Source organism: Passer domesticus, chromosome 3 (assembly GCF_036417665.1).
Source record: "Passer domesticus isolate bPasDom1 chromosome 3, bPasDom1.hap1, whole genome shotgun sequence".
Taxonomy (NCBI): domain Eukaryota; kingdom Metazoa; phylum Chordata; class Aves; order Passeriformes; family Passeridae; genus Passer; species Passer domesticus.
This window is the reverse complement of record NC_087476.1, coordinates 116,015,551-116,038,012: the sequence shown is the minus strand read 5'-3', so window position 1 is coordinate 116,038,012 and position 22,462 is coordinate 116,015,551. Positions and strand designations below refer to the sequence as shown.

Below are 22,462 nucleotides of genomic sequence, written 5' to 3'. Positions count from 1 at the left end.
AGTAGAAGGCAGAACAGAAACTGAAATACTTGCAACACAAAATGCACTGGAACCTTTAAGCAGGATTTCAAACCTTCTCTTCTTTGTAAGAGATAGGTAAATTGCAGAGAATCACCTTGTCTTGCTTGTTCTTCTTCAGACTGGCAATAAAAATACATTAGGATGTTAAAGCCAGGATGTATTAAATGTATTAAAGATTTATATTTAGAATAAAAATGATCTTTCAGCACAATGTTCTCATGAGATTTCTTGCTAAACATGTTCCCAACTCCTCCATTGCCACCTCCAACCTTTTCTTCTGGTATTTTTCCAATTTACAATATGAATTCTTCAGTACTTGTTGTCAAATGCTAAAATAGTTTCTATATGGGATTTTATCTGAAGTGACTAGAGATTCTAAGTGATACAGAGTGCTATAATCATTAGTTTTACTCCTACAGTTAAAAATATCCCTATTTATGGGTTTTCTCTTTTCTCTGGTTTAACATGAGGAATATGTTCCAAAGTTACAAAAGCTTAGGGGATCAGTTTGGAGAGGGCTTAAATTCAGTGTTTGATAAAGAGTTGCATTGCTGATGTGCTAATAATACAAGTCATGTTTTTTGGCAATTGATTTATTTATTATCTTTAAATAGAGATCAGTCAAACCTGATACTAATTTAATGAGTTACAGGACAAGGAGACAGGGCTATAGGGGTCCTGAGCTGATGGCATCCAGATAATTCCTACTGTTACTGCAGCACATGCTGCTGTACACCTGCATGGCCTCTCCTTCCTTTTGCACCATAGATGAGCCCACCTGTCATAAAACTGCATCAAAAAGAACCTTTCTGAATTAATAGAGCCATAATTTAATGTTTATATATTCATTAGTCAACACTGTTAGTTATGCAGACCATATTGTAGCGATTCATTTATGCCTGCAAGTTAAAAATGACTAAGACCATTAATTCACTGAGAACACATATGTCAGTTTGGTGAAATACTGATTTTTTTCCTAAATTGTAGCAAAGACACCAGGTCTAGGTTTTCTGCAACAGATTGTTATTTTTGGGACAGCAGGGATGAGCATTCAGTATCAGTCTCAGTACAGAAAGACAAAGAGAAAGAGCATTTGGTTTAATTGGAGATAATTTAATCATCCTCTGAGATGGAGAACTTTTGAAGGGCATTGCATATTTGACTTTGTTCTGGCATCTCTGTTCAGAGTGATGGAGCCATGGGGTGTGATCTGATACAGCCTGCAGTGGGTGGGAGCACCAGCAGGTCTTGGAGATTAGCAGAGTATTACAGGGTGGGAAAAATGAAACATTGTCAAAATCAGAGGAATCTGGCCCAGAATGTTATTTCTAGTGTTTGGACAAATGCATATCTTATGCAAATTGTCTTATTAGAGGTCTGCAGGGTCTTAAGTGACTAATGAAGGATTTCTTATGAGAAAGCTTATTCAGAAAATTTGTCATTCGTTTTTCATTTCTTTGATGGAATTCAGTTATTCAGAATTGATGAAGTTGTAACCCACTCTCTCCCCAGCACAGACACAAATTAAATTCCTTCTTGGCAGGATTAAGCAATGTTAGCAAGAATTACTTCTGTATGCTTTCCATGTATTGATTTGAAGCAAAATAGGTAATGTCAAAGGCAATTAAGACTGTTTCAGATATTCCATGTTAAGATCTTATTTTCTATTCCCTTCATGGGCTCCCATCTTTATGTTTGGCTTCCCCTCCAGACTAAAGGTCTTGACCAGTTCAGAAAAATCTTCTTGAAAAAAGCACACAGATGCTATTTTGCCAGTGCTGAAAATTTCATTACTAATTTATGGAAGGTTCCTGCCTTCCATGTATTGGAAGGATTTCACATCTGGAAGGAAGTAACTTTTGTATCATGAAGATGACATCTACTGTTACCATGAATAATTATGGTTTTGTCTAATTCTAATCCTTCTGAAAATTCCACACATAGTCATTAGAGATGTGTTGTAATTAAGCAAATCCTTTCCCCAATCCATTTCACTTTAAAGCAGGACCTCCCCTGCAGTTGCTTTTTCCATTTGCTTTTTCTCTTCTGTCCTGGAACCAAGGGCAGAGATCCTGTCTTTCTGGGGGGATTAATATCCTGTCAGATATTTCATCACTGGTGAGGAAGCAGTCTTGATGAGCTCCCAGGAGATAAAGCTGGATTTGGAGGAGGTATGGAAGTGAGAGGCAGTAGATGGACCAGGCTGAGACTATGAGCTAAGAAGAAGATAAGGGAAAAACAGGCTAATGGGAAAGAACTGTGCAGTAGAGTGACAGAGGAGGCTGGAGCAATAGAGGAGAAAAGAATATCTTAAGAATTAAGAGGTGGAATGGCATCTATGCTCACAAAGTTGCTTCACTAACCCTGCAGTCAGATTCCCTGATGACAAACACTCTTCTGTTTGCTAGTAGATCACTGGTGACATGAAGAATCAGCATGAGTGTCCTGCCTCTGTGGTGCTGGTTATCAGAGCATGGCACAGAACAGTACTGAGATCACTTTGTTTTCAGCTGGGTGATCTGAGCTGCAAACCTGAAGCCCCAGTTTTGCCAGTGGCCATTGTGGAAACCAGTGGGATTCTGTGCAATTCTGATATGGGCAGGCAAGGGAACAGTAGAAGCAAAGACACTATAGTGTCATGCTCTGAACAGTCTTATCTTGCTCTTTAGGAACATTTCTGTATTTCATATTAATGAAATACAGAAGGGTATTTAAGAGTGGATTTCTATAAGAGTGGATTTCTATAATATGGAGTTATAGCCTAACAGGAACCTTACAAACTTCACCAGGGACAAATGTAAAGTTGTGTACTAAGCAGGGAATAAGCCTTGGCAATGAAACAGGCTGGGATCTGACAATTGTGCTGGAGATGGCCTGAGACAGGCGGTGGAACAGGTTGCCCAGGGAAGCTGGACTGTCTCTGTCCATGGAGGCTTTGAGGAGCAATAAGCCTGACTTTGCTTTTGTCACTGCTTTGCACAAGAGGTTGGACTAGAGATGGCCCGAAGTCCCTTCTGACATAAACTTTCCTGTGATCTTATGATAATATGTTTAAAATTTATTCATCCAGGTCCTACAAAAAAAAGTGGGAACAGCTGGCAGTAAAATGAGATTATTGTCAGTGGGTTTGTGAACTATCTTATTCTTGGTGTCTGAAAATGAGACTTCATTAACAAAATGTCACTTGCCTTTATTATTGCAAAGGTAACCTTTTGAAAATGAACTGACCATGAAATAACAGAGTAATTTCATCTAGAATCTGCAGATAATCTGAAATAATAATGCACAAGGGTATGAAATGCTTCTATTAATCTCTGTGGGATATTAGCAGTAAAGCCCAATGATGGCAATTTGTATATAAGCATTGTTAATAATTTAGTATTACTTAAGGTTCACAAAAGAGAGAGTCACATGTGTTATTAAAAAATAATCTGTGAATGAGAGTTCTCTACTATAATTAACAAAATGGCTTTTACTCTAACAGGCATTCAGTGACGTTACACTTAAACAACAAGAATGTAGCAATAATACATAAATCTTAAAACGATGAACTACTTTGGCTGAGGGTGTATCACCTTGTGGGTGGATTAATGGTGATTTTAGCCTCCCACTTCAGGGACTGCAAGCCTTATAAAGACTGTCCTTTAGGTTTATCCAGTTGTGGTAATTATTTGGGAGTTGAAAGGACTCATTAGCAGTCCCTTCTCATCTCCGATGCTGTTCTGTAAATTAGCCACTGGAAATTTCTTTAAGTGCCTTCGAATTCTTTCATTATCTAGCACTAAAGGTCATTTCACATAAAATCAAGTGCTCTGAGACCTGCTAATGTAAGGACATCCTGAACTCGTGAATCTATTAAATCTGTTTTCACAATCTGTTTTCACAATTGGGCGTTGTTTGTTTTTGAGGGCTGTCTACTGCTCACCAGATGTTCTCTGCTATTATTTATCTAGTGACTGAATTTTTGTGGTCTTTTCCTCTTTTAGAGGTCCTCACAAAGTAAAAAGCCATCCTAGAGTAAAAAAGTCCCCGATCCTGTCTGTGCTTTGAGCTATGGTCATGTTTGCAGAGTGATAGCTTTGAAAATCAGCATCTCAGTACTACTTGTACAAATGCAGCACCACCATCTATCTGCTTGTGATGACTCTGTGTGAAATTGGGATCAGACTGTACTGCAATCATATTTTTCAACAAATATGCAAAATAAAGAGAAATTCTTTCAGTTTACAAGCACCAGATCCAAAGAGGGATAACTAGCATTCCAAAATTTAATCTGCTCAAGGAAAGCAAGAGCCCTCACAATCTTTTGTAAAACCCTTTTCTCTGCACAGTTTACATATGCACTGTCACGATCTGTTTGTGGGTACTGTGGGACAAAGCCAGCACATGTGAAAACTTGTGCTAGGAACTGTTGTCAAGCTTGAAATGCCTTGTGTACCCATCAAATATATTTAAAAGAAAGAGCCTTTAGTTAAAGATTAAACCCTTTTTTAATCAGTCTGAACAGAATTTACTTTCCATTTCTTACCGACTTGCTACTTGCTCTGCAATTCATCTCATGGTTCAGCTTTCTGACTATGTTTTCTGTTGTATTCCTGAGTTACAGGTGTGAGCCACAGGGAGACAGAGAGCAGCAATCCCTGCTGGAAATGGCTTGGGAATACCATGGAGGAAGCAGGAGCATTGGTGAGATTTTGAGGACGGAAGAGTGAAAGATGAAGTGCTAAATCTGAGACTGTGGCTGCTAAAATGAGCTGCTGAACATCAGAGAGCAGGAATTACTGCATTTCCTGAGAGTGCTGCAGAACCTCTGAGCCTTTTATTTCTAGTAGTAGAAATCCACATGGGTCTCAAGAAGTGTTAAAATAACAGGTTTTGAAAGCAACAGTTTTTCATAAAGGCAAAAATATATTTTATATGTATAAAATATGTATCTTATGCTCTGTGTTTATCTGTCTTGCCCATTCCAGGTCCCCTGAGCAGATAATGCTGCAGTCTCAGCTCCCACACCCCCCACCCTCAGCTCCCTCCATCCTGGCTGCTGTGCTGTACATCATTTCAGAGGAGCACAGCTGGGTGCTGGACTGTAATTTCTCCTGCAGCTCAGATCAAGTCCATTAGTTTATTTGAAGGTTAGGACCAAGACCATGGAAGTGCATGAGGAGCTAATAGACAGACCAGTGTTCCTGCTGTGCTCACGGGGGCTTAAACCAGCGAGAAAATAGTCAGGCACATCCATATTATTTTCACCTTTTGCTTCATGATTTGCAGTAGTCTCATTCATAAATGACAAAGAAACAGCTCCCTGCTGTGAGGTCCTCATACCACAGAGAGCTGTAATGAGTTTGTAACGAGATGGAGATAAGGAAGATTTTTTGTGATTACTCAGACAAATCTCTGAGTGCAAATCAGAGATGTGCTGAGTGAGGGGTATGTCTCTCCATCACTCTCCATGGCTTAAACATCTGAGGATACTTAAGGTATTCTCTTGGTATTATGTAAGAAGAACTCAGTAAGACAAAAATGTTCTAAATGCATCTTTATGGATTTCTTGCCTTCTCTGTATGTCAGAATCTTTTGTAATTTGACAGCCACTAGCAGTGATTAATGGCTAGCAATATGGCTAGGGGCAATGTATGTTTCAAAATCAGTATCAGGAAAGCCTCTGTGATCTGGGAAGTCTTTGGCTGTGGAACTGTCTCCTTGCAAAATCAGAAACAAGTTTTTTGCCTGTGTGCTCCTTGAAAAGCTCCAAATAAATAGCTGGAATATTAATGAAGATGAGTGAAAACCAGGGGAATATTCACCTTAGAGTGTGGTGCTAAACTGAGATTTAAGGGTTGTTTCTGTTTCAGTCTTTTATGATAGCTATAGTGAATTTATATTTTTCATATGTATGCATATATATTTGTGGAGGTGTATACATATAAGTGCTCCAGAAAGAAATGTTTTGTTTTCATTTCCTCGGAAGCATCAGGTGTTTTCTGTGTTGAATCTTAGCACAGGTAATATATATCCAGATATTAAAGTAACCATGGCAAAATAAATAAATAAATGTTTCCAAAGATGACTCCTGTACCTCATTCACTGTTCTTTTCAAAATGTATGGTTATGAACAAACCATTTACATCCACAAGTATATGCTCTACAGGATTTCAGGCACAAAAAAAATTAAAAGGTTAGAGAATTACAATAAATAGGTTTACTGCATCCCTGTATAACATAAATCTCATTTCTATTTGCCATGTCCTGTCCTTCTTAATTAAAATATCAGACCACACGTACAGACTGGAGCAGCTCAATTATGAAAAGGTTAGATCCATCAGTTTATTCCTGATTGGTTTATTAATTGCTGGCCTTGACTCTTGATTCCAGTCAACACTCTTTCCTCAGGATAAAAGTGGTTACTATGTTACAAAAAATATACTGTATTTTTAAACACAAATATATTGGAAACATTTACAAAGAAAGCTTCCACTGGACTTGGCTTTGATGGAATTATGTTCTCTTGTGCCATGAAGTCTGACTTTCACAGGTGACCACTGGCAAATTTCTAAACAGTGTTGTTACTGAATCCCTTTAATCCATAAAATGAGTGAAAAAATTGCTGTGAGCTGAAATTCTGTTTCAGTTTTGTAAGGATGTTTCAAATACATTGCTTTCATCCATGGTTTTCAAGATATTTTTAAATGGGACTTCTGATAGTTCTGTGGTATTTTCTCATGAAAACTTTTTGCTTTCAAACCTGCTCTGTTGTGCCAGCTGATGTGCTCCAAAGAAGTGGAAGAACTTTTGATGGTAAATTTAAACCAGATCTGCAGAAACACTAAGTTGTGTCTGGAAACACTGTGGATGCTGTTAAAGACAAGGTACTAATGGATCCATCCATTAAAAATAAGAGAAGGCAGGAGCTTGCTCTTCCTTTGTTATTTTACATATGTACTTCAGCAATTTGGATATTGCATATACCTGAAAGCAGCGGCAGTTAAGAAAGGCTTTATTTATTTACTCCAACAGTAAATGCCTTTTTCACCTGATGGGAAAGGGCGGGCTGATCCTGCTTTGCCCAGCTGCTCTGCTTTGGTTCATGGGCTGGGTGCCTGTCCCCTGTGCCTCAGAGGATGGACACTCCACCCACTGATCCTGAGGGATGCTTCACCCGCTGTAGCTGTCCCTGAAAGGAAAAAACCCCAAAAACTTAAAAAAAAAAACATCAAAGCACATCAAGTTCAGGCACATAATTATCTTCTCAAGATTTGGCCTGAACTGATCCCAGCCCACGCTCCTTCCTCTCACGCTGTGGTGACAGCATTTCAGTCACAAACACGCGGCTCCCTCTCACTGCAGACGCTCCCGCGGCAGCCGGAGCCCCCGGCCGAGCCCCGGACCCTCAGCGCATCCCGCCCCGGACCCGCCCCCGGTGGCCGCCCACCGCGGGGAGCGGATCGAGGGGCCGGGCCGGGCCGGGCCGGGCCGGGGGCGTTGCGGGGGTCGGGGCGGGCCCGGGCGCGGCTGCGGGGGGCGGCGGCGGCCGCCCGGCCCCGGCTGCGTGAGGCGCTGCCCGGCCCCGGCTGCGTGAGGCGCTGCCCGCTCCGCTCGCCGCTCGCCCGCTGCCTCACGGCACCTCCCGCCCCGCGGAGGGGGGCGCGCGGGGCTCTCCCCGCCATGGCCTTCACCTTCGCCGCCTTCTGCTACATGCTGTCGCTGGTCCTGTGCGCCGCCCTCATCTTCTTCGCCATCTGGCATGTGAGTACCCCAGCCGCGCAGCCCCCGCGCTGCAGGCGGCTCCAGCCCCGGTGTGCAGGGTCCCGGTGCCGTGAGGGAGCGGGGCGGGCTGAGGCGGGCGCTCGCAGCCCCTGCACCCCGGGCAGCCGGGGCGCAGCGTCCCGCGGTGGGGCCGGGGCGGGCGGGGCTGGCCGTGGTCCCTCTGCGTGGGGGACGGTGTTTATCGCCCTGCTGGGAGCGCAAGGAGCCGCGGCCGTGGGTCTGTGGGGGCTCGGGGTCCGTGGCAGCCCCGGGTCCGTGGCAGCCCGGGGTCCGTGGCAGCCCGGTGCCCGCTGGTGGCGGCTCAGCGCCGGCCGTGCCCCGGCGGGAGCTCTCCAGGTAACCTCCTCGTCTGCTTCTCTCGCCTGCGAACAGAGCGATGTGGCCGGGAAACCGCCCCGTGTCTGATGAGGCAGATAACGGTGTTTTCCCTTAATAACTTCCTAAAAAGTTGGATGAGGAACTCTGTCGTCCTTCTGATACGTGACCCGCGTATTGTGGTCCAGCTTGGTTGATTTAACACCACAGGGTTTGTTCCTTACTGTTCGCTGGGTGTCTGTGGTAGGCGTAAACGTGTAACTCAGCAGATGTGAGATCATTCTAATGCATAACTTGCAATTCTTTTGAACTGTTACATATTTTAGAATTAATTACACTTCGTGCGTGCTGCACGATAACTCCGTGCTGTAAGCATTCAGGATGGAGCAGGATAACCTGGAATATAGAGCGAGTCTCACGGATGCTTCTACAGCTACCTGATGGAGTATGATTAAAAGAAAACCCTCCTTTGAGCAACAAGCAAAGAATTTATTCTTTGCTTGTTACTGGAGCTGCAGAATTTATTTTTATTGAAATAAATTGAAATAAAAGCTTCTAGCTTAGCTGTATTTGCACTCTGAAAGAAATCCTTCTGTTGGAAGAATGCTTTGAAATTTGATTATTTTTTACTCTTCGTGGGACTGTTACAAGTTCTTGTTTTGTTATTTTTTTATTAAGGAAACCACAAAGGTGTGATGGTAGTGCTGCTGTGATGTCAAGCACTGCAAGGCTGGAAAGGTTCTCTAGCAGCCAGCTACTGCACTACTCTGAAAAAAGGAGTAGTAAAATTTAGATTATTACTCATGTTTTCTCTCCTCCTCTTCTGCAAACCTTTAGGTCTCCAAAAGTGAGAATTCCACAGCTTTCTCAAGGGGCTTAGAGTTAGAAGTGTGTTCTCCTTTGAATCTCTAGCTACAAACTGAACTGCAGCAATTTTAATGGTTGTTTTATGTGTTTGAAGTCTGCCACTGTGTCCTCTTTTTTTGAGACTGGAGTTGATGTCATGTGAATTCATAAAGGACTTATAGCAAATCTGGCAAATAATTCTCCCATAAATGACTGCGGTTACTGCAAATTTACTCTTAGTGAAACATTTTTTTAACTTTCAGTCTATAAACTTATGAAGAGCAATCCCTCAGTACAAGAGCTCTTTAAAGGCAACTAGGAAAGAAAACCTTTTCTTGAAACACATACGTTTATGCTGCATGTTTCTTACATCTGTTAAAAATTGTTGAGGGATTGAAATGGAAAATGGCTGGAAATGCTCTTCTGTTGTAAGAGAGAAAGAATTGGCACTATCTTTTCTAGTAAATAGAAAAATTCTATTAAAATCCATGGTTTGTGAAGGAAAGTCATGGAATAACAGATTTAACACCCTGCCAAAATAAACTTTTAGGCGTCCATGTCATCCACATACACAGAACACAAGCGTTTTTATTGTCCTTTCTCTAAGAACTGGTGCAGTCTGGTTTCTTCTCTAAGTTATGTATTGAGTCATAGGAGCTTCTTTCACCTCAAACATCTCAGTAGTGAAAATCTTCCCAAGAAACAAAACTCCTACTCCTTCCCTGTGACCTGATTTTTCTTCCACTATAATATCCTGGTAAGGGACAGTAAATATATTGCACATAGGTTCTAATAATGGCAGAGGAGTGTTCCAATAATTATATTGTTCTTTTTATTTTTTTAAGACATTCTGCTGCTAAGAATAAGTTGATAAATAATCTGAGTGTCCTCTCACTTTGGAAGATTTCTGAGAACAAGAATTTATATTTTGTAAATTATATTAAAGGATGAGAAAAAACTGTAGCATTTCGACTTGATATTGTTCTAACCTGAAGCTGAATGAGATTTGGGCATGTATCTGGAATGATTTAACAGAGAATCAAATAAAACTTCATTTTCTTCCTGCTGGCAAGTCAGATGAATTATGAGTTTCATTCATATTGATCTAATAAGTTTAATAAAAACTGTACAACCAAAACAAGACAGTAAGATGAGAATTTTTATTTTTTGGCACTGTGCTTTTCTGGTACCTTTCCTCTACGAAGTTACACTGTCTGTAAATTCCTGTGCTCCTTTCTCTTTGGAAACAGATAGAATGAAGCTGGTCAGAGCATTTTAAAGGAATTGTAAACAAAATGCACACAGTCCTCCAGATACCTGGAATATATTGTAATTTTTTTCCTGCCTCTGAGTGATTTTCTTGTATAGGTAGCCAGAGGTGTCTGTAATACAAAAAACCTCCCAACGAAACCAAATTAGATATTATCATAAACATTTGTTTAAACTCTGCACAAGAATTATCCTAATGTATTATTGCTGCAATTTAATTCATATATATTAAATGGAAGAAAAGGACTTGAAAATCTTCATGTAGTACATTAAACCCATGGGACACTCTGTGGTGCAGGATTTTTTACAGCATTTAGGTTGTTCAGTGACCACATTACCTTTAGCTGTAATGTCACAGTATTAGAAACACCCTAGAGAAGCGTGTGATAACAGCAGAATTTGCTCTACTAACTACATAATTTGATATTCTCATCTGATCTTGTTGTAAGCTCAAGGACAGTGTTAGTCTTCCTCCGAACTATCACAGGCACTTTGTTTTGCTGTCCTCAGCTCTTTTTCTTCTTTTTGTGCATCTTTTTACTAATCAGTTTTATCCCATTTCTGAATGATCTTGAACTAAGATTTTAGCTTCTTATTTACGTTGAACTGAGCCGTATCAAGTCTGTTTGAACTCCCAACAAGACTTGACACACCACATTCATTTCTAGTGTAGCTCCACTGAGTTGTGTCTCAAGTGAAGTTAACTGAAGCTGACCAAGCTGTGCCTTATTTCTCCTCAGTTAGAGAGGGATATGCTTGTGTTGAGTCCTGCAGCACTATGTTCTCTTAAAGCATATTGGTTTTGAGTAATCTGAGTCCTTCCCTTCTGGTGATATTTTAAGATGAAAAGACTTGCTTTGAGATTTGTTATTTAAAGGAAAGTATAAGAAAAGAGCTTTTCAAAGTGGTCCGTCTTATAAAACCACGGCAAAACAATTCATAAGTACCAAGAACATTACTGTTAAAAACAAATTAATTTCCGTGGTGGGACATCTCTTTTTCAAGTCCTACAAGCATATCTTTACATGTGACTGCTTCATAACATAAGGATTGCCAGAAAGTATCAGGGGTATCGTGCCAGTGAAAAAATTGGCAGTGCCAGTCTGAGAAGTTTTACCACACTGGATGCTTTCTGGGGTATTTTGATGCAGTTGAGAATGCAGATGAATCCAGGAACAGACCTTTGGCACAACAAGAGTGGCATGTGTTGAAAGTGATGGCAGCTACTTGAGCCAAGCATAAGGAGAATAAAGCAGCAGAATGTGAAAACCCAGGGCACTGGGAATATTTCTCTGTCTGCTCTGGGGTGCCCAGACCCCCAGGGGAGCACTGACTTTGGCCCTTATTCATGGAGAAAGTTTCCTAGACTTCAAGATAGACTAGAATCCACAAAAGTGTGAAATAGATTACAGAGAGTAGTGTAGGTGTATCACTTGGGTGAGAAATTTAGGTTTTTGGGATTTTTAGTATGTTGTGGCGCAGGATCATCCTGGGTTTCTTTTTCTTCTTTCCTCTTCATGGGTTTGGGTGGCATTTTGTAATTGGACAGGAAAGTCCACATTGTGGATTTCCAGGGATCAGTTATTGGGTTAAAAGGGAAAATAATCTAGGTGTCAGTTCTTAATTGGATGGTTTAGTCTTAAAAGACCTTGTACCAAGAGATAGTTAGCCATTTTGTGTCTTGCTAATGAAAAGCTGCCAAACTCATGGTTGTGAGAAATAAACACCTGAGTCTGAACGTGAACTACTGTTTCAAGTGCCTTCAATCCAGCCCCAGAGAAACTGACAACTGGGACTCCCACAGCAGAAGATGGAGCTTTTTTTGGTTTATCCCCACCCCCCACCTTATTTGTCTTTTGAAGTGTGAGGATAGTATTAATCTTGATAAACTACCTTAATATAACTTTAGCTTCACTTAAAGTTACAAGTTCACAAGTATAATTACAAACACTGGTAGGCTGTGACTGAACACAGTAATATAGGCTAAGATTGACTTGTAGTTTTCATCAAAGCATTCTTTTTTTTTTTTTTTTTGGCAAACACCAGGGAATTAAGCCCTTATGATCTGTATTGAGTGTTGTTTCTGATAATGGCTTTGTGTGTTGTTTGTCAGATACCTTGAGTTATCTATGGGCTGTTTTCTCATTTGCTAAGTGTGAGTAAGGGAACTAAACTGCAAGTACTGCCTGTCACTTTATTTAAGACTATTCCTAAAATGTCTTTTCTTTCTGACAGGAGGTGCTATACACATGTAAGATGTTGCCATTTCTGGTTTTTGTCACTGTAGCATCCTAGTGATGTGGACTCTGTTTTACTAGCACTCAAGTTTCAATAGCTCAGGTAAAAAATTCAAAAGCTCTCCAAGAGTTATGGATGTAGAATTTGATGAGTATTTGGTTTCTGACTTACTTAGGCTTCCTCATAAAAATCCTAGCCTAATTTTTGGTAAATTGTACAGCCTTAATTTTGAAGATACATAAAAAGCACATAAGCTTGGCTTGATAGCACATTCAGTTGAGCAAAACACTTTGGTTACAAACTGCTGATCTATCAATGTTCTCTGTGTGTCTGTGTCTTATTGTTTCTGTAATTTAGGTTTAGAGGAGAGCTCTGCCCTACCTGAAACCTGTAAAGAGATCTGTGATCTGACTTGAACCTGTGCTTCTCTCTGGTGAAGGCTATCAGTCATCTCAGTTCAACCTCTTTGCAATGCTTTAGAGCCTGTCTTGAAAAGAAAGCAATTTCCTTACAGACTTCTGGTCAAGCCTGATTTTTTTTCAGACATTGAAGTGCAGTACTGTTCTCTAATGAGTCATTAATGCATTTCTCTGAGAATGTTGGATAATTACATGCTTAAAAATAAAATCAGATTAAGGCTTGATGAAGGGAAGCACAAATGCTACTGCTGTGTGTTATACATACTTCTTGAAAATGTCTTTTCTTGCCTAAGCAGCTAAGCACATTGTCCCTCAAGGTTTTATAGTCAGGACAGTTTAAGGAATGAGTCTGATATTTCCACTCTTTTTAAAGACAGAGCACAGCCAGATTGCCCTGGCTATAACATAGCTTGACAGTTCCCTTACAACTTTTCTTTCAGAAGTTTGTCACATTAATGCTGACAGACAGATATTAGGCCAGGCAGCACAGGCTGTGGAGCAAACTGTATCTTTTATATTGGCAAAGAGGTATATCTCAGTTTAGTAACCTTGCCATGCTTAAATAATAATTAAAAAGATCATAGAAGTCAGTCTATGGGCTCCAGCGCAGACTTAAGCAGGATTTCTGTATATGCTTGAACTGTCATGATGAGATTTATTTGGAGAAAGATTTTAAATTGTGTGTGTTTGCCACTGGCTGTAATTCTGGATGCTTCACAAGTCACAGTGACTCCATTATCTGCGTAAAATAAATTATTCTGTGGAGTCTCGTGCCTCCCACAATATGTGCAGAGAGCTATTTAAATGTTATTTGGTTGTCACATATCCGAGGGGTTTTTGGTCTTAGGATTACTTGTAAAATCTACTTACTAAAGGGATTTATATCCAAATTGGTAAAGAATGTATTTCTAGTGCTTTTAAGTAACTGCTATGCTTGTTAATAAGCAAGGCAATATAGCTGTCATATTTTGTTAGACCATGAGTAAAACTCTTATTTTGAGTTGGAGGCATGAGTTTATAGCTCATTACATGTGTTTGTTTATTCAGTCACCACATACTACATTAAATCAAATTTAAAACATTGAATTCAGCCTTCAGACCTCTGGCTCAGTGGATTACCCTCACCCCAACATAAATATCCTTGGATTACCCTCACCCCAACATAAATATCCTTTTAGCAAAGCATTTTTCAGAAGGAGGAGGAAGCTCAGCAGAGAATGTTTTCCATACAGATTGCAGATATCTCTTTGACCCATTCCTCTTTGTCAGTGCCTGTGACATGCCTCTCATTTATAACCAGCGTGGCTGCTGACAGCTGGAGGTGACTCTACCAGGCAATGGAACTAGGTCTCATTTAAGTTGTCAACTGGGAATACTGGGAGGCTTACTCTTCTGGTGATGATAGTTTGGAAAACACTTCCAATTTCTGTGGAAACAAAGTATCTCTCCCATATGAAACAGGTAAGAATTATTATTATTTCCACTCTGAAAAGAGTCACTTAAAGTCACAGGGCAGAGTCAGCTGATGGGGTAAAGGCAGAAGAATGTCAAATACTGTTTGATTTACTAGGTCACCTTCCAGGGTTTCACAGTTGGAAGTTCCCCATTAAAAATTCAACTTGTGACCGCGATGGTGTGCATAGAGCAAGAAGCAATTTTATTAACAGAATGGTTCCTGTATTCCTTGGTAGTAATTACAACTTCAGAAATGTCTTGTTCCTGTTAAAAGAAATGGTAAAAGGTTCATAGAATAATTGTGATTGGAAAGAGTCTAGGAAATAATCCAGTCAAATCTCTTCTTCAGGGCAGGCTTAATTTTAAAGTTAGGACAGGCTGCTCAAGGTCCTGTCCAGATCACTTATGAGCTCTCCATGGGTGGAGAGATGAAACACTGCCTGGATGGATGGGGGAGAGCCGTGGATATTGTCCATTTCGACTTCAGCAAGGCTTTCCTCAGTGTCTCTCACAACATCCTCGTAGGTAAACTCAGGAAATGTGGAGTGGATGAGCGGATAGTGAGGTGGATTTGGAGCTGGTGAATGGCACATCTCAGAGGGTTGTAACCCATGGCACAGGAGAGGCTTGTGATGTCCCCTAAGGGTTGACACTGAGCCCAGTGTTGTTTAACTCATCCATTCATGACTTGGATGAAGGGGCAGATGCATCCTCAGCAAGTTCACTGGTGACACCAAGCTGAGAGGAGTGGCTGATGCCCCACAGGGCTCTGCAGCCTTCAGAAGGACCTCGGCAGGATGGAGAGGTGGGCAGAGAAGAATTGCCTGAGGTTCAGCAAGGGCAAATTCAGGGCCCTGTGGAGGAATAACCCCAGGCACCTGTACAGGCTGGGGGCCAACCTGCTGGAGAGCAGCTCTGTGGAGAAGGACCTGGGGGTGTGGTTGGACAGCAAGCTTTCCCTGAGCCATCAGTTTGTCCTCGTGGCCAAGAAGATGAATGGTGTCAAGGGATGCCTTAGGAAAACTGTTGCCAGCAGGTCAAGGTCCATGATCCTGTCCCTCTGCTCAGCCCTGGTGAGGCTCATCTGGAGTGCTGTGTCCACTTCTGTGCTCCTCAGTACAAGAGAGACGTGGAGCTGCTGGAGTAGGTCCAGTGGAGGGCTACAAGGATGATCAAGGGCCTGGAGCTTCTCCCTTCTGAGGAAAGGCTGAGGGAGCTGGGCCTGTTCAGCCTTGAGAGGGAACCTCATCCATGTCAGTATCTGAAGGAAGGGTGTGAAGAGGACGGACCAGGCTCTTCTAGAGTGGTGCCAGTCAACAGGACAAGAGGCAATGGGCAGAAGCTGATGCACAGAAGTTCCACCTGAAGATAAAGGAGAACTTTACTTGCAGGTAACTGAGCACTGGGACAGATTGCCCAGAGAAATTGTGGAGTGTCTCTCACTGGAGATATTCCAGAACCATGTGGACACAATCCTGTGCTGTGTGCTCTGGGATGACCTTGTTTGAGCAGGAGGTTGGACCAGGAAACCCACTGTGGTCCCTTCCAACCTGATCCACTCTGTGATTCTGCAAGTCTGAGAACTTGTTCCAGTACTTCTCTCATTGCACTGTGAACATTGTTTTCTTACACGTGGCTGTAATTTCTGTGGTGCAGCTTCTGACTTTTATGTTGTCCTCATGGTGCATTCCCCTGAGCAAAGTTTTGTGCTAACTTCTGTGGAACTCACCCCAGGAAACTGAATGCAAGATCATGGACCAAATCCTCCGAAATGCCATACTAAGGCACATGGAAAAGAAAGAAATGGTTGGTGACAGCCAGCATGGCCTCACTAAGGGCAAATCACACTGAGAAATGTGGTGACCGTTTACAACAGAGTTACTGTGTTGATGGATGAGGGAGGAGCAACAGTGTCATCTGCCTGGACTTGTGCAAAGCATTTGGCACTGTCCTGAGTGACATCCTTGCCTCTAAACTGGAGAGACATGGGTTGGACAGATGGATAGTTCAGTGGATAAGGAATCAGCTGGATAGTTGCACTCTCAGAGTTGTTGTCTACAGCTTGATTGTTGAGACCAGTGACAAGTGGTGTTCATTGGGGGTTGGAATTGGAACCAGTGCTGTCAAACCTCTCTGGTGACATAGAACGTGGGATCAAGGTCACCCTTGGTGGGTTTAATGGCACCCAATGGCCATGGAGTGTGGTCAGCATGTGGGAGGGAAGGGGTGCCATCCAGAGGGACCTTGACAGCTGGAGAGGTGGGCCTTTGTGAGCCTTGTGACATTGAGCAAGGGCAAGGACCACATCCTGAACCTGGGTCAGGTAACCCCAAGAACAAATACAGACAGGGTGGAGAATGGGTGAATGGAGAACGGCCCTGAGCAGGACTCGGCGGTGTGGCTTGGTGAGAAGCTCAGCATGACCTGGCAATGTGTGTTCACAGCCCAGAAATCCAGACATGTCCTGGGCTGCATCAAAGGAGGGGTGACCAGCAGGTCAAGGGAGGGGATTCTCCCCCTCCACACTGCTCTCCTGATGTCCCACCTGGAGTGCTGTGCCCAGCTCTGGAATCCCTAACATAAGAAGAACATGGCTGTTGGAGTGGGTCCAGAGCAGTTCCATGAAGATGCTCAGCGGTTTGGAGCACCCTGAGAAGACTGAAAGAATTGGAATTGTTTAGCCTGAAGAAGAGAAGGTCTCCTGAGAGACCTTATAGCACCTTCTGGTACTGGAATGGGGCCTACGAGAGAGCTGGAGAGGGACTTTTTACAAGGAGCAGAACAAGAGGGAATGGCTTTGAACAGAGGCTTTAAACAAGAGGCAGAATGGCTTTAAATTCAGAGAGCCTGTGAAGGCAGGACAAAAGTCTTTACGTTTTTCTCAGCTTCCCATTGAAAAGGTATCACTATAAAGCAATGATTTATTTTAGGATTGTCATTGTGGAAAGTTACATTAAAATCACAAAACATTTACAATGGAAGTAGGTTTTCTCAGCAAGATACTGCAGGAGTGCTGAACTTGTGGCTCCAGTTTTGATAATGTGACCACATGAAGCAGAACGTAAGGGAGATGAAGAGGTAGTGCCATCACTGAGTTCTTCCATTGTACATGGCTTGCAACTCCCTCACAAGTGTAAAAGGTCATGAAAAATCTGAGTTGGTCTTGGGTCCTTTTCTATTTCTATGCTTTTGCAGGTCATGTTATATTCCAGCTGTCAAATATAGGTTGGGGTTTTTTTAAATACATCCAGAAGTCTAAGCACATTGCTGGAGAAACCAAAGCTTAAAGAATTAAGGAAACTGGCAGTAAAATGGTAATAATTAGTAACTTATAGCCGTTGCAATTATCTCACACCAGATAGTGTGCAAGTGCCAGGCATTGTTGATACAAGCACCATTTTTTTAATAGAATGACATTTGATTTTTTAAATGCATTTAAATGCCAACCATCTTCACGCTGTGTGTGAGTCACGGTTTCAAGTGTGTAATTGTTTAGTCAATCTTCTGTTGCATTATTATTTTGTCATGCTATGAGTTTGGGCTAAATAGTTCACATTGTATCACCATCTAACGAGAAACTTCTTTATACATTCACAGAATGGGCATTTATAAGCAAACATAATGAAGGCTCCACTGAAATCAATTTGATTGCATGTGCTTCAGAGTTGTTCTTCCCTCAGTATTATATAAACACTATTAGCACATCCTTTAGAAAATTGATTTGCTGATCATCCAAGTGACAGGCCTGTTTGGAGCTATGCTGAAATGTATCTTTATCCTTAATCATGCTCCTGTAATTAAACTAAGGAGTTTTATGAGAACATGGCTGAACAGATGAGAATGTTTTTGGGTGTTGTTCTTTTAATCTCAATTTTTGATCACTTTTACACATTGTTGTGTCCCTTCCCCTTGCCTCTTTTTTGCAACCACAATTCCAGTGCTGCTTTATTGCTTCCCCTTGCCTTAGCCCTGCAAACACAGCTGTGTGGCTGAAGGCCATTTCACATGTGTCTGTGTGTGTGTCTTGGCCTTGGAGTTATTTCCTCCAAGTTCTGCCTGGCCTCTTTTTTGGCAAAGAAAGAAAACTTGAGAAGATCTTTAATGTGGTGACCCCTGCCTGATGCTGCCTGCATTAGAAGAGCCCCTGTTCCATTGTCCTGCCTCTTGCTGGTCCAGGTGGGCTCCTGCTGTGCCCCTGAAAGTCAGGAAGCACAGATCCAGCAGAATTTCTGCCTCCCACGGGCTTCTTTCTGAGACAGCTTTAGTAGAACCCCACTGCTGAGTGGGTAATGGGGAATAAAAATGACGTGGGAAGGGGGAAAATGGAACTGTGGGAGGGAGGACTTCAGGGAGAAAGATGTGAAGGAAAGAGGAAATGAGAGGAAGAAAATCCATGTATGAGCCAGGGGACTAACAAGAGGGAAGATTGCTGTGTTCTCATTTTCATTTGGGAGGCAATTATTTGGGCAGAGGAGGCTGCCTGAAGCCAGAAGATGTGGTTAATTCAGGTGGTGGATGGTTTTGGACAGCCCGTGTCATGAGTCTTCTGTGTGGGTATGGTGTAATGTGTGACATGCTTGAACAGATTTTTTAGTGACAGAACCCAGATTCCTTTATGCGACTCTGGGTTTTGGTGAATGTGCATAAATTGCTGCTCATAGGAATGGAGAACACGGGAGTGGGGGGAAAAATACCAGCAGCAATGAGAGGAAAACCAAGGAGTGTGTGGGGGAAAGGAAGGTAATGCTTCTCCCAAGCATCTATCAGCATAACAGAACTTTAAAATATCAAAATAATAACTTGTAGCAATATGTAGGAGTCTTAGGAAGCTCAAGAAAAGAACAAATTGTGTTGTGGTGATAAGATTGGATACTTGCTTAGAGACAGCACCAGCCAGCTGGCCAGTCTCTCACCCATGACTTTTGTCTACTGATACTGAAATGAATCTTCTCTTTTGATCTCATTCTCTTACCATCTTCTTTGGGGCAAATATTTTTTTCTAGTTGTACCTATTTTGGTACATTTTCCTATCTGTTTACTAGCCTTTCCCTGAATTTATTCTGCAGAAACAGTCTGTTTATTCCTAGCTTTGGATTATCAGCTTTGAGCTGTTAAATAATAGAAAAAGTGCTTCAGTTCATTTTGAGAATAACTTATGAAGATGGATGGAGCTTTGTTTCTGTAATGCATCTGTGTGTTTCTCCTTGCATATCCTATAATTCTGATGAGAATTAAAAGATAAGTAGAAACATTGCATGGGAGCACATGAATTTAAGGTGAGATAGATTAGGGAGTATTTGTAATTTTGAGGAAGAACAAGGTTAGAAGAATAAACCCTCTCACCTCCATAGGTAGGCAGTTATGTTGCTTCCATACAGAATAAACCAGCTATTGGTCCACTGTAACCAGACCACCTTTCCTCCTCCCTTCTGCACCTGGCCAGCCTCTTGTACAGGTCTTTCACCAACTCATGTCTAGCCTGTCCCCAGTTTGGTGTGGAAAAAACTGGATTGTGAAGAATTTGGCCTATGCAAATAGCAGATGCACATATCTGTACTGATGCATCTGTGACACAGAGGCTGTGAGAAAGACATTGGAGTTGTTTTATTTCTTACTGTGTTTTCTTAGTTGATATGGAGTTTAGTATAAAGAGAAGCAAAGGCAAAGCAGTGCTGTTGTGCTGAAAGCAGAGTTCTGCAGCCTCTCCTGGACATGGATAGAAAATAACAGTGCTTTCATCTCCCCCTGCTTGCTTTGGGGGTCTGCACACCAATTCATCTGCATCCATGATCTGAGTTGGACACTGCAGCTGTAAAGCTTGGATCCAAACTCCCATCATTTCCTCTTGGCCCATTGAAGAGATCAAGACTAGGGGTGAAGTCTTGGCCTAAATTTATACATAGGCTTGTTCAGTTTATCTGCAGATGTGATCCTTGTTTACATCCTTTCCAGGACAGAAGAAAAAGCTGGTGCAGGAATCTGTATGACTTTGTTACGATGACCTTTGCTTTGATCAAGGCACTGGAGCATCTCCCTTATGAGGGAAGGCTGAGGGAGCTGGGCCTGTTCAGCCTCAAGAAGGGACAGCTGAAGGGGGACCTCATCAAATGTCTGTCAGTATCTCAGGGAGGGTGCCAAGAGGACAGAGCCAGGCTCTTCTCAGTGGTGCCAGTCAATAGGACAAGTGGTAATGGGCAGAAACTGATGCACAGGAAATTCAGACGGACTATGAGGAAGAACTTTTTTCCTGTGCAGTGACTGAGCACTGGAACAGATTGCCCAGAGGAGGTGTGGAGGGACATTCAGTCCCTCACTGGAGATATTGCAGAATCATGTGGCCACAATCCTGTGCCGTGTGCTCTGGGATGACCCTCCTTGAGCAGGGAGGTTGGACACACTGTGGTCCCTTCCAAGCTGACCCATTCTGTGACTCTGTGATGCCTTTTCTTAGTCTGCTGAATGTGTGGCTGTGACTGGGAATCCTTGTTGTAGCAGATTGTTTGCTTTTCAAGTCCTGACCATCAAATCAAGTTAATACCTAACTAAGCCGTGACAGCATTCCCAGTAATGACATGTCAGTTTGATGTCACTGGTGCTCTGTGAATCGTGGGGTTTTGGTGCTGAACTGAAGAGATCAGAAGCAGTTAGAGACTGCAATGTTTAAAAGGTTTTGATCTTGTTATCTAAATCGAAAAACCTGTTTGTTTTATAAGGAATCCACATTAAATACCCCAGTGCACGTAGGAGGAGGAGACCATATGCATGAAGAAAATATTGGCGGCATACTTGTGTCAAAAGCACAAGAAGTGTGGGAGATTTATACTCTGTTCCCTATTGCTGCAGAGATTCCACCTGTATTTCCCCCAGCCTACAATGATGCATAGATTTTATGCCTTTGGGGCTGGTGGAAAACACTGTCAAATCCTCTGTAAGATTTTATTGGGAAAAATAGAAGAGCACACATACAAGTGCTTGGGAATGCCAACCCCATACCTGCTGCTTTTGGTTCAGACCCTGACATGAACTTCACCACTGACCCGTGGAGTCGTCAGCCAGCTGAACAGTAGAAGAGTAGTTTCTACCATACTGAATGTAATTAAATGGAAGTGTTGCATCTCTGTGTCCAAAAAAGCCTCCATTCTGTTCAGAACAATGTGGTGTGTTCACCAGTTTAGGTGCTAATTGAAAATGTGGGGCTTTTTTTCTTCCTGTTGGTAGCAAGTGTCTGTGTCCCACTGAGGGGTGAGTTGAGTGGTGTTTGATTCACAGAACACTGCTGGTTTCTGAGCTGGTTCCCTGTAGTGAATGCAGTAAAGTAAGGTGTAAAAAAAAAAAAGAAAAAGGGAAAAAAAGAAGAATCGTGACAACAAAATGATGAAATCCTTTGGGAGGGAAAGAAGGATGGCAGTCTGGACATACCTTAAAAATTCCTCCTCCGCTTGCGGTCTGTTTAGAAATGTGTTCTAGCTGCAGGGAGCAAAACTATTAACCTATTTAGAAACAGGCTCTGTACAGCTATATTAGCATCATCCCTCCTGCACAGCTTGCTGCTTGTCTTCTTTCTCTTAACAAAATGCACTTTATATGTGCACAGCTGAATTTTGTCTGGCTGGATTTCAGCTGGTGTAGACTGGAAGACAGCGAGTGGGTATAAAGTTGTGATAAAAGCACAGGTCACCTCTGTCTGTGGTGAATCAGTGGGACATTTGTCTCTCTGCTGCAGGAGGGGGTTGACATCTCAGTTTCAGGATGACTGGGGAAGATATTTCAGTATCTGTGGTGAGTGGGTGAAATCTGTGGCCAGAATCCTGTTGTTAGCCAGTAAAAACTGTTTCACCTTGCAGTTAGATGAAATTATTTTAAAATGCCCATTTTATATGAGTTGTAGAAATCTGTCAATAGATGCTTGTCAAATCATCCTTCTGGAAACATTGTGTGCACAACAGAATTTTGCAGTTGCTGAAGATTTTTTAGTGGTTTTGTCAAAATTAATAACATGAATTTTTTACATTCAGGAATCAGGTTGCTTTTCCAAACTGTGATCTGCAGTGTTGCTATAATAGCTGGTACCATGGACATAGTAACTTTCCAATCAAAGCTTTGTACAGTGTGGTTGTATTCCTGAAGACAAA

General features: G+C 42.1%; 1 protein-coding gene and 1 long non-coding RNA gene across 6 annotated transcripts in view; both read left to right on the top strand.

Annotated features, from left to right (window-relative positions):
- LOC135297648 (uncharacterized) overlaps positions 1–6,088 on the top strand; it is a 32,359-nt gene extending 26,271 nt beyond the window's left edge. For all 3 annotated transcript variants that reach the window (XR_010359573.1, XR_010359574.1, XR_010359572.1), the window contains exon 3: positions 4,628–6,088. This is a non-coding gene — a long non-coding RNA (uncharacterized LOC135297648). The remainder of the gene's footprint in view (positions 1–4,627) is intronic.
- Positions 6,089–7,364: 1,276 nt separating this feature from the next.
- The window catches only part of CNIH3 (cornichon family AMPA receptor auxiliary protein 3), a 55,114-nt gene continuing 40,016 nt past the window's right edge, over positions 7,365–22,462 (top strand). For 2 of the 3 annotated variants that reach the window (XR_010359565.1, XR_010359564.1), the window contains exon 1: positions 7,554–7,767. Coding sequence is in view for 1 of the 3 variants with exons in the window: in XM_064415396.1 (XP_064271466.1) it covers positions 7,687–7,767 (81 nt within the window). In the remaining 2 variants the exon portion in view is untranslated. Of the gene's footprint in view, positions 7,768–22,462 lie in introns of all 3 variants that reach the window. The other variant, XM_064415396.1, reaches the window with a different exon arrangement.